This window comes from Ambystoma mexicanum, chromosome 6p (assembly GCF_040938575.1).
Source record: "Ambystoma mexicanum isolate Mex_15411 chromosome 6p, UKY_AmexF1_1, whole genome shotgun sequence".
In the NCBI taxonomy this organism is placed as follows: Eukaryota; Metazoa; Chordata; class Amphibia; order Caudata; family Ambystomatidae; genus Ambystoma; species Ambystoma mexicanum.
The window spans coordinates 229,807,331-229,819,720 of record NC_090935.1 but is presented as its reverse complement, the minus strand read 5'-3'; the positions used below and the strand labels follow the sequence as shown (position 1 = coordinate 229,819,720).

Here is a 12,390-nt window from a genome sequence, read left to right as displayed (position 1 = left end):
CAGATAAAGTTGGCAACAGATTTAGTTTAATTAGTAGTTTAAATCTTCTGAGTTTAGCAGATGGATTCATCGTAAAATATTGCTGCAGCTTTTTAAATGCACATATATATTCCTGGAGTAAACTACATTTGATTTAAATATATTTAAATGTGTAATTTCTAATCTCGTTTTACAGGGCAAGTTTATATACAAACTGTGCTTGTAAATTATGAAAATCTAGTGTCCAATCCGGTATCCAGCTAATCTCCTCAAAATCCTCCAGATTAAACCATTCAAAGTATTTCAGCGAGTGGAACTGTGAGTAATGCATATTCCGACCAGTAAATTTTTAATAGTGGGCAACTGAAATTGTTAAACACCTTAATGTACAGTATTCTTCGCCTTTGCTTTAGCATTACTACCAATGACATTAGCTTGGTTCTTATCGCCTCGATCAGCACGCTTTGCACAAGGCCCAAAGTACAACACAATAATTTGGCGTCCAATATGTCCAACCACTTTAATTTGTTTAAATCACTCACTTCCATACCATAAAGCACGGCGAGCACCACAGCTTGCTTGTATACTATAATTACTCCTTTTAGGGCATAGCCACCAGTTCGCTCTGCAAAGGTTTTTGTAATTTTCAGAAGCACCTTTTCATAAGCACCTTTGCATGCAACTGTTTTTCCAATGTACGTGCTTTATTCTTAATGCCTGTTTCTTCAATTAAATAACAAATAACTCAGATATTTATATGTAGATAACCTTTCAATACCTCCTATGTCCAGGTTCATATTTCTTCACATACCTCTATGTGTGCCAAAAGACATGCATTTATTTTTTTCTAAATGTAACTCTAATCCATTTCCCTGGCATAAACACACAGTTCCTTTGTCACCCTCTTAAGCGTGATATATGTCCAATCTATCAACACCACATCAACGGCATATGAGAGCTGTTTTACCATTTGTTTATTAATTCTAGGTGGTGAGCAGTTTACTGCCTCCAATCATCCTGGAAAATCAGCCAGGTACAGATCGAAAAGAGCAGGAGCCAGCAGACATCCCTGCTTAAGGCCTTTGAGGGTTTTTATATAATTTGTACTGGACCCCTTACTGCTCAATCTAACTCCGCTAGTATTCTCATGCAGCTGAATGATGAAATCTAACAGGTTCCTCTTAATTTAGCCCACAACAGGCTCCTCTCTTTACTGAATCAAATGTGGCCTGGAAGTCCACAAAATAATATGTTTACCAGTAGATTTCCTTTTTCTAATGCCCCTCTGATCAATTAGTTCAGGGCCCGAATATTGTGTTGCGGCGGATCCCTTTCAAAATCCTGTTTGGAATGTACATAGAATATTATTTCCATGCAACCATTTCCTGCTTCACAAGGATGAATTCCCACCTTTAAAATTATAGGCATGTTTCTACCACAGCATCTCACAATGCGATGCACGGGCAATGACCGGTTCTGATGGGGAGAAGTAGAGCGAGTGGTAGGTCCCCTGCACTGTACCGCGAGAAGCGTTGCAAGTGGAACAAGATGCTTATATACAGCGTCTCTGATCATGGATCCTGCTGCTGTAGGTGTGGGCTAAACAGATTAGAGTAGAGTCAAAGAGGTGGGAGCTCCCCTGCTTTCTCAAGATGGCTGGGCTCTGAAGGGTCAGAAACGTGAGACGGACACCCAGGTATAGTTTTCTCACAAGTTGCCATTTTTATGAAATGAAAACTGGTGAGACAAATGCCTATCTTTCCCTAACCTAACAAGGATGTTCCTGCCTGGCTAACTAAGGCTAAAGGAAAATGACCTAGTATCCAAAATGTATTTGGCCCTCACACTAGCATACACAACAAAATTATACACCGTTTGTTTGGCGGTCTTTAATCGTACAAAATAACATATCAATTCGAACTCAAAAGTTGTGACCAGTAATCCTTGTGACCATGGTTGGGCTCCCTTTCCCTGTAAAATTCAGGAATATTTGGAAATATTTTTAGTGTTAAAGTTTTGTGCAATAACAAATATCCCATGATTATCTCTCTTCCAAAGGCTTGTTCACAAATCAAGGCAATTTTCAATGTTTCAACAACTTCCTGTTTAGAAAAACAAAAATCTTTTTGTTCCAAATACCTCCTGCTTGGTAAAACAAAGTCTTCTCCTCCAAACATAAATTGACAAATCAAATGCAAGCGTTCTTTTCTCAAAAGGCTAAGCACTTGTTAGTACGTCATACTTCTTCAAAAGAAACACTTTTGTCAGGATGGTTCAACAATCACTTTCTGAAATGCAACAGTGTATCAAGACAAGGTGATGGGTCATTTCCACCACAACCTTTTACCACAACCACAGTACTTTAACTCAGCTTCTACTTCTTGGTATACTCTCCTGCCAGGAGTGACTACAATTGGTTCCTTTCCTGGTTTACTCGCCTGCCAGGAATTCCTACTACTACAATGTGTACTTTTTGTTAATGCCTGTTCCAAACTCCCCACACTTGAACCATAAATGGGGAGATTTGAACCAACAACTGTTTCTCTTGATAGTCTTTTTACTCTTAACAGAATGTTTTATAATTTTTCCCTAATTGATATTCCACAAAAGGATAAAGGTTCTCCTGCTTGTCTTTTGACTTTAGGCAAAGCAGGTTACAGTTCACTCCCTCTTGGTCTCATACAAGGTGGGCTTCACTCCTGCAGCCCTGATTCTGTGGCTATGTAACCTCTTGGCTGCTGGCAATGATGGTTACAATTGTCTTCCACCCACTTGACATCTCTTGCTGGGAGAGCTGTACCCAATTTGACTTTGCATCATTCTTCTGCTGACTTGACAATGAGGGTTACAATAGCCTTCTAATTGGTATGCCTGGTTAGGGGATGTGTGCCCAATTTCTCTACATATCAGTCTTCTCTGGCTTTGACAATGCAGTTTACAATGTTCCCCTATTTGGAATCCCTCAATTGGAGAGTTGCGCTCAGTTTACCTTAATTCAATAGTTCGGCCTATTCCCACCAAGCGGTCTCCTTCGGAGCGCCCCAGGGTCACCTGCTTCAGGCCAACTCACTGGTATACCTTGGTGACTCGCTGTTGTTGCTGCTGGTTTCTTCAAACCCTCTTCTGTTTTTGACAGCTCCTGTTGGTTTGCTGCCATGAGCACTGACCTTCAATGGAGCCTTCACAGCTCTGCACACTTTCTGGTGCAAATTAAATGCTGGTGTATTTCACAGCATGTCAAGAGCTTCTTTCCCACACAGTGTGGCTTGCTTCAGCACTACTTCCTGATGTGTGTCCTCTGCATGGCTCCGTTTTCCTGGCCTCTGCCACATCTCCTACACAGCATCCTGCTGCCGCTACAATGCCGACAACAGCTTCAACTTTTCCCTGCTGTTGCTGCTACACCTGAAAGGTTTATAGGTCAAAGGTTCGAATCAAAAGGTTCGAATTACAATTGGTTCGAATCATAAGGACCGAAAACAAATGGTTCGAAAAAATATATATTTTTAAAAAAAATAATAATTTGGGGAGGGGGGGTCCTCCCCACCCCCGTTTTTGTGGTAAAAACCACTTTTTTACCTACACGGAAACCACCCAAAAGAAATATAATTTAAAAAAAATGTGAACCTTTTGGTTTTCCATCCTATTGACTCTCAGTTTTTGCATTTGAACCTTTTGTAATAAATCCTTTACCTGGACACCACCTGAAAGTCCTTTAAGATTCTAAAGGTCCCACTTAGGTGTTTTCCAATTAAACAACTAGACCGCCTATAACACTTCATTGCCTCTGAGCCCCTCTTCCTCGTCTCATTAACATGAGCATTTTTGGACTTGGAGTCCATGATGTTCTTGTTTGTTTATTAGTCAGCCGAATCAGATTGGGTAGAGTGTTCAGACTCAGGGAAGATTTTTAAAGAAGTTGGTGTTTCTCCTTGGAGTTTAGGACCTTGATATAACGCCTAATCATAACATCTAGAAGTTTGTAATATTCACTTCCTGATCCCCCTAGTGTACCATTTTCATGCTTGTCAAAAACATTTTCATGGTTGGGTAATTCTGGGAGAGGAAACCATACAATGACAGCATGCCATTAGATATTTAGGCATTAGGGGAATCTCATCCTCTGAAGAGGAGGAGTACCGTGTCTCAGCTAACAGAGTCGCCACTTCTCCTTGACAACCGTCTCCTCCTATGTGATTCTTCCTCATGATACCAACCCCAGAGTTAGGATCAGGTAGCACCTGCGTTCCGCTGGCCACATGGGAGAAGACTTTAGGCTGGGGTTTTGTGATGACGCTGTTTCAAGGTATTCTACATAGGACAATGACGGGTAAAGAGGGAGAAGAGTCTACTGGAGGGTGTGGGCCACAGTATGGGAGCAATTACAAAACATTAAAATGAAAGACGTGTGCAGGAGATGGTAAGGGACAGAATTTGCTGATCAGAGGGAGAGATCAAGGGGTTTCGTCGTGGCTGCATGGGTACGCGAGTAGTATGCAAAGTTCAGGGCCGGTAGAACTTCCAGACAAAGACAAACAAAGGGAATTAAGTGGGATTATGGGAGGACATGCAATGAGGAAAAGTCTTTGTTCTATAAAGTGTGACGTTTGGATCCGGCATTTGGGATGTAGCATTTGACACAGGCGGAATGTCTCACATCATGCCATAGAACTTGATTCAGGGTTTTTACAAGCTGTACAAGCTGCTGAAATTCATCTGGTTACTTGGAGCCCAAAGTTAGAGGCCTACCTGGTTACCCTGACTTTGTCTCACAGAATGAACAAACTATTGATACTTTCTTCTGGGGAGCCCAGTACCGTTTTTCACCAAATAAAAAAGTTGTGTTGTGAATCCATCCTTACTTTTTACCAAAGGGGCCACTAGAGATTCAATTTGTCTGACCAGTTGAAGGTCCCTGACACATTTATTTATTTAATCATATTATTAACCTCTTAAGTGCCATTGAGGTTCCCCCCCAGTGCCAATGGTTTTTTTTTAAAATCGCGGTATTCACCGCCCAAACCCGCCAACATTTCCCCCCCCCTCATTAACCCCTTAAGTGCCACCGACGAGCCGGCTCGTCGGTGGCAACCTGGAGCGGTTTTTACCGACGAGCTGGCTCGTCGCTGGCATTTAAAGGGTTAAAGCGCACATCAGCCCTAGGGCATTGTGCCGCTGTTACAGATATACATTGCTGGTTGCAAAGGAAGGCTAAAAAATTACATTGAAATTTGCATGAACAGAACTGAATCTTTCAGATATCTGTAAAATTGAACACTTTCAACCGATTATTTTAAACAAAGTTCTGTGGGTAGCTTCCCCCATGGACCCTCCACGAGCACTCCTACACTACTAAGGACTCCCTCGCTATACTTGTTTGGTCTTCCTGATTTGGGGGGGAGGTTATTTCCTCTTCACTGAAAATATATCCCAGCTTCCACTGATCTTTAATAATTTACAATATGGTGCCACATTCAGGAGCCATCCCACGCCATAACCGGGCACCAAATGCTGCTTCCACCACTGATCAGAAAGTTATCTACCTGTTCATCAACATCCTACTTCCATAAACCCTACTCTATGGATGCCAGTTCTCTGAGCGATGGTCCGTTTAGACAATTAGCACTCTGTAACATTTTTGGTTCATTTAGATTTCAAACCAATCATACAAGTAAAAATGTTTTGGTAATCTCACAAAATGGAGGTATGGGATAAGACCTACAGAGTATTTCAGTTACCCAGTACAATAACTACGGTACTGCTGGTCCCCTTTCCTTCATACACCATCCCAGTGGCCCCACTAAATCCTGCCTGCCAGCTGATCTCTGGGTATTTGGGTGGAAAATGACTGCTAGATCGGTATGGAGGGAGGAGAAATCAGGGATACAGTTGGGTGTGCAGTGCTCTCCATTGAAAACAATTGCTTGCTCTGGAATTTTGGCTCGTGACCTATCCTTGCTGGGTAGGGTTCCCAACAGAATGGAAGAAAAGGTTATATGGACTAGTGATACAGTGGTCACTATGGTGAGTAGATTTTACGGTTTTAGACTTGATTCCGTCATGTTAACCTTTTCCGTTAAATACCCTTTTTGCTGACTGGACAATTAAGCAAAATTATGTATTTTACAGGCTTTTTATGGAAATACTTAATCAATGCTCAGATGCTGAGGAGATAAAATTCCAGGAGGATGGATCCTGGTTTCCTATGCGTCAGAAGAAGGAAACGCTGAATGTATCAAGCGCACAGTGCACAAAAGTAGAAAGTAGGTTCAAATTGGCTTAGGATAACAATTGTGATGTAATGTTAACAGCTGAAGTTCTTTCATTCAATACGTTCAGTATGTGTTGTTTTACTTGATTCTGCCAATTTCTTTCTGCATTGCTTTTTATGTCTGGAAAATATTATTTGCAAATATGTTCTTGCTTTCAAAAACACAATAAATGGCAGACAGCCTCAGGGCAAATATCTAAAAGAAAAGATTCAGCATGGTACACAAATCTAAGAAAACAATGTTCCTTGGCAATATTCACCTGCCGGGCATAGAGTGTTGCACTTTCCTCGAACATACACGAGGGAATATCTGAAGCAAACTGTTCAGGCAGCTTACTTAAGGGATTTCCAATTTTTAAACTGGACTCTACAAGTACTCACATCTACAAATCTGTAAAGACAGCCCTACCTGTGTAGCCCAAATAAGTCCCAGGTGGCCTCAAAGAGAACAGCCAAATAAACCTTAACTCCGTAACCAGTCACAGACCCTCACTGGGAATCCCTCCCAAGCGGTGTCCTGGATGAAGAAGATTTAAAAGTACCCAGTTGCTCAGTGTAGGTTGTGAGAGCAGGAGCCTTGTGTTTCGAAAAGGCTGAAGACTGGAGAGCGGTGGAAAAACTAGAGGCTGGAGAGGTGGCAACATCTGGGCCAACAGCAGGTGGTAAGAGCTAAGCAGGTCAAAAAGGAGTTGATAGCATTAAAGGGCAAGAGTGAGAAGAATGACGCGGTGGGAACTGTGAAAGAGAAAGAGGAGGTGATTACATCTGGGGTTGAGAACGAACCGAAGGAGATGGTCGGCGTTAGGATTTTCAGAATCAACCCTGAGGGTGGTTTCGGAGAGACCACCCTATTCTGTTTGACAGGAAAAGGCACTAATATCTAGACAAACCTTACTGCTCAATCGCAGTAGTGTGACTGAGCAGTAAGGCTTAAACCTAGGAAAGTAAATACAGTTATGTTTATTAGGCCTTGGAGCAAACTCTTTGCAGTGAAATTAAAAGGTAAATAAAATTACTAAATGCACACTATGAGCATATATACATTCACCATGGGCCAACACTTTACTTTTTATACATTTAAATCGGATTCAAGTAAGAGCAAAGTATTGTGAAACCAGTTGGAAACAAATAAGTGATAACAAAACTGTTAAAACATGAGTACACTTTCCTTATATCATAAGATCTTAGCACTTAAGGGTCCTTGCCTACTAAAGAACATGGGACCTGGCGCCCGAAGAGTCAGTAACACGTCCCAAAGTTAGTCCTTTGTCGAGAGATAGGAGTCTTTAAGAAGAGCAGAACAATTGTTGACAAAGCCAACATATAGGTGTTTAAAAAATCTAAGAACAGAGGAAGCAATGTTTTTCCCTTATGTGTCCTTTCCCAATCCCAACACCTTAGGAGAAGCCAGGGGGTGGGGAAGAGGTCATTGTGTCAGAACAGCACTTATTGTGACCAGGTAAGGGAGAGGTAGGCTTAAGACTTTATACCCTTTTAACCATATGGTTAGATGGAGGGTTGGTACAGGTATGTAAAAGTTATATAGTTCTTGGGATGGATGCATGAGGCTGGTGATGCAAGAGTGAATGTTGTGATATGAGTGAGAAAATGTTCTGTGTAAAGTTTCCACACTCAGGCAGTTAGAGAGAGCTTGCCTGTGTGATGGTTGCCAGTGGTTTTGCTATGTATCATCTTATGTTACTTATTGTAACTGAATATAGCTACTTACTGGTAACCTGCCTGAGGATCCTGCATTACATCAATGGCAACAATCTGGTCTCTGTAAGAAGCCTGGAAACAAACCAATGTGAAAGAGGATTAAGCTGACAGAGTGAAGAGGGTGCGGCCCCAGCAGAAGGCCCAGGCTGAAGCTGTGCCCCATTAAATGATCCGGGGCAAGGAAGTAGGAGTGCTGGGTGCTGTATTATCCTGTGAGAAGACCCCAGGACGAAGTGAGGGGTGGTGAGTTACCCTATGAATTACCCTGTTGAAGATCCAGAGCAAGGCAGCAACGAGAAGCATATTTCGTACGAAGTGCCTGGGCAAACGTAATAATTATCACCCAGGGCTAAAAGAAGTCAAAGAAAAGGAGATAGAGGGAAGGAGCGACCAAGGGAGATGTGCTGAATCCAGGGCAAGGTGGGCAAGGAGACTGACAAAAGAAAGAGAATCAGAATTTGTCCAGCACAAGGGAGAGGAGAGAGCATATGCATAATTACATGAGGAGAAGTGGTGCTGTGGATCAAGGTGCTACTGGCAGAACTTTACAGGCTGAATGCAATACAAGAAGTCAGGGAAATGAAGTGAAGTGTCAGATGACATGGACCAGAAAGATGACTGAGTTATCGGAGTATATCGGCTCTACGAACTCACATGGAAACAACGCTAACGGTGGCGTTGTGCAGTGAAAAAAAAAATTGTGATGCCGTGCCGGAAGGGAGAAGTGCATTAAAGGTGATAAGTATGCCAGAGATGGCCCGAGGATGGTCTTGTGGTGACATCAAAACGGGAACCAGGCAATCCGAGGTACTGTGGTGACATTGATGCGGGAGGAACTCGTCTGGGTTTATGGGAGTACTAAAGCTGTAGCACAGAAAGGAAGAACATTGTTTTAATGGCTGAATGCACATTATGAAAGCAGCTCAATCTAAATCTGGCATATCGAGATTGAGCTGATGAGGAATTTCAAAAGAAGCGCTTGTTAATGTTTAAGCAAGCAAGTGCAGAATATCGTATGATAAAAGAGCAAGAAGTAATGTGCTGTACATGGTGCACTTTGTAACTAACTATGATGTACATGTTACCATTGAATGGAGAAGTGTAGGTGAAGCAAGTGAGTAATAGTTATTACTACGAAGTATGCTGTATTATTGCTGCAGGAGTATCAGAGTAATTGGCGCTATGAGGAAATGTAGTGTATCGTCTTAACATTGCAGGAGGTTCAATGTTGTTTGGTTTGCTATGTTGGTAATACATTGCAGGAGGTTCAATCTTGTTTGGTTTGCTATGGTGGTAATACATTGCAGGAGGTTCTAACTTTACTAGCAATTTCAGGTTAAAGCTGCGAGCCAGCTATGGACTTTTATGCTATGATAATGCTTCATTGCTCTGAAGGTAATAATGGACTCTGAAGCTAAAACATGCAGAGCCTTAAGTGTCATGTGAGGAAAACCTGGGAATATGAGCTATAATGAACCTTTTTAAGGATTTACAGGTTAAAGGTGCAAGTCAACTAGGGACTCTTGGCCAAATAGGTTTTAAAACATGTTAAATTGTTGTATCTGTTTAGTGAGAATATTTAACATTTTGTGTGGAGAATATTGAATGTTGAAATCTGTGGAAGAAGTGCTCAGATGTGTTCTAGTCCTGGCATGTTTGGGAGCGTGTGTGTGCACCAGACATATCAGTGTCGTATGGTTGTAAGGCCCCACACTAGTAGAAAAGGGGGTACGCCCTCTGCTATGTCTAGAGTTACACCTCTCGTTAAAAGGGTGCTGTGGTGAATTGTAGTGTGTGTGTGCTGGTGTTTAGCACCACGTGATATTCTTGAAGGAGTGTTTGTTGGTGGGAGGTACTTTCTGTCTCTGCATGGAGTAAGGACAAATGGCGCCATGTCTTTGGTTTCTGCAGAGAGGCCTGTTTTGCACCATATATATTCACGAGATCGCTGTGTCGTCAGCGTGTGGCTGGGGCCTGTTTGCATGCGAGTGAGTGATGTGTGGATACCTGTTGTGTGATGGATGGTTTGGTCTATGTGAGGAAAGGAGATGTTTGTGAAGTGCTTGGCTGAGATTTGGTGAGATCTGGAAGGAAGGGAGATGTGTTGTATAATGCTTGGGATGGATGCAAGAGGCTGGTGATGTAAGAGAGAATGTTGTGGTATGAGTGAGAGAATGTTCTGTGTAAAGGTTCCACATTCTGGCAGTTGGAGAGAGCTTGCCTGGGTGATGGGTGCCAGCGGTTTTCCTGTGCGTCATCTGATGTAACTTATTGTAACTGAATAAAGCTACTTACTGGTAACCTACCTGAAGAATCTGAGGATCCTGCATTAAATCAGTCAACTCTCTGCTTTTACTCAGATTTTGGCAGAAACCAACTGTGAATAATCTGCTGGTATCATCCCTCCTTTTCCTTTGGTAGTCTCTCCGAATGTGGCCAGGGTGACGGCAGACTCTACCTGATCCTGACCCTGGGGGCGGCTATATGAGGGAGGACCACATGGAGGAAAGTGATCCTCCGGGGCTTAACATGGCATCATCGGATGAAGGCACATACCCACTTTCCCTTTTAGGGATGTTTCTTCTGTGTCTCCAGCATCTATGTCTTATTGTATAAGTTCCCTCCCACTGCCCACAAAGCCTGCTAACAACCTCTTCCAGCATCATTTAGAAAGAAAACCTAAGAGAGCCTAACATTTACATATGCATAAGAATACTGAGACAAGGCTGAAGGGAGTAATGCAGATCCAAGATGCCCAGACCTACAGAACATGCTTTGGTAGTTACGAGCGCTTGACAGGTGCCGGGAGATTTAAAATGGGGAACCTGAATGAACACAGTGAGAGCTACCTTGGGAAGCTGCGTCCGCTCAAGTTCGATCGAGGGACTGCTGAGCTGCTGTGGAGGAGTCCATGGAATCAGTCAGCTCAAGACAGAAGGAGGAAGGCTGCATCAAATGTTGTGCTGTGCTGGAACCGCACCAGAGGAAGAAGGCAAGTCTGGTTGACGGTGTCAGGAACCGGACAGTAGGACACAGCCACAGGAACACAGAGAGAGGTTGAACCACCAGGCGGGATCCACAATGGACTTGGAAGCCAGCAAGTGCGGATGGTGGAGCCATGAACTGGAGGCAGAGCACCGAGACACGTGTGGGGACGCGGGAAGGTAGGCCACATGTTGTCGGCGGCGTGTTTCGGTGGGTGGACAGAGCGAAATGTCTGAGAATTGTCTGCATTTCCAGCCAATTTCAGAGACATTTCCCTGTGTCCACTCATCGAAACACGTCGCCAACAACAGATATCGTACCTTCTCGCGTTCCCACAGGTGTCCCGACGAAAAAGGTACCTCACATGTGTGAGAGCACCTACCGGGGGCGCAAAAGGAAAAGGGTAACCCGCTGGTAACCCCAAGCCTTTCGCCACAGTACAATTTGTTTATGTGGGCAACCTAAGGATTTGGGCCTAGGGTGTCGAAGCCAGCAAGGAAAACGGGGAACCCCATGCATTTCCCAAAAGAGGACACCCGTGCGGATGCACTGAGGTCTGACTTGCGCGAAGCGGCCCAGAATTTATTACCCAGAACCCCAGACAAAGTGAATATTGTGTTTTTTCCCCACCAAATATCACACTTTGTTGGGGATTGTGGCTAATAAAAACTGGAGCACAGTGTGCACTGTGGATTCCCACGGGTGTCCTCTTTTGGGAAATGCATGGGGTTCCCTGTTTCCCTTGCTGGCTTCGACACCCTAGGCCCAAATCTGTAGGTTGCCCACATGAACAAAATGGGCAGTGGCGAAAGGTTTGGGGTTCCCAGTGGGTTATCCTTTTCCTTTTGCACCCCCGGTAAGTGCACCCACACATGTGAGGTACTGTTTTCATCGGGACACCTGTGGGAACGCGGGACAGTAGGCCATGTGTTGTTGCGGGCGTATTTCGATGGGTAAGCCGAGCGAAATGTGCGGAAAATGCGTTTTTTTCCCACATTTCGGATTTTGCGGGGTGTCTGGGTAATACATTCTGGGGCGATTTGGGTAAATCATACCTCTGCGAATTCCCACAGGTGTCCTGTTTTCGGAAATGCATGGGGTTTCTTGTTTTCCCTGGTGGCTTGCACACCCGAGGCCCATATCTGTATGTTGTGCCGGTCGGCAGAGTGTCTCAAATTCCAGTCTGAAAACAGACTTGGGGTTACTTGTGTTTTAGGCTTTCCTCTTGGTGGCCAGGTAGGTGCACCCACACATGTGAGGTACCGTTTTCATCGGGACACCTGCGGGAACGCGGGGCGGTAGACAGTGTGTTGTATTTGTGTGGTTTTCATAACGTTTTGACCCATTTGCTGGTGCCATTTGTCACACAACCCTTTCATTTCCCAAATGTGCCCTACATTTAGTCGCTGCTTTAGGCACCATACACTTTTGTAACC

General features: G+C 43.7%; 1 protein-coding gene across 5 annotated transcripts in view; it reads left to right on the top strand.

The window, feature by feature from the left end:
- The window catches only part of PIAS2 (protein inhibitor of activated STAT 2), a 940,364-nt gene that overhangs the window by 701,564 nt on the left and 226,410 nt on the right, over nt 1–12,390 (top strand). For all 5 annotated transcript variants that reach the window (XM_069626926.1, XM_069626927.1, XM_069626930.1 and 2 more), the window contains one exon: nt 6,109–6,242. In XM_069626926.1, the coding sequence (XP_069483027.1) occupies nt 6,109–6,242 (134 nt within the window). The remainder of the gene's footprint in view (nt 1–6,108; nt 6,243–12,390) is intronic.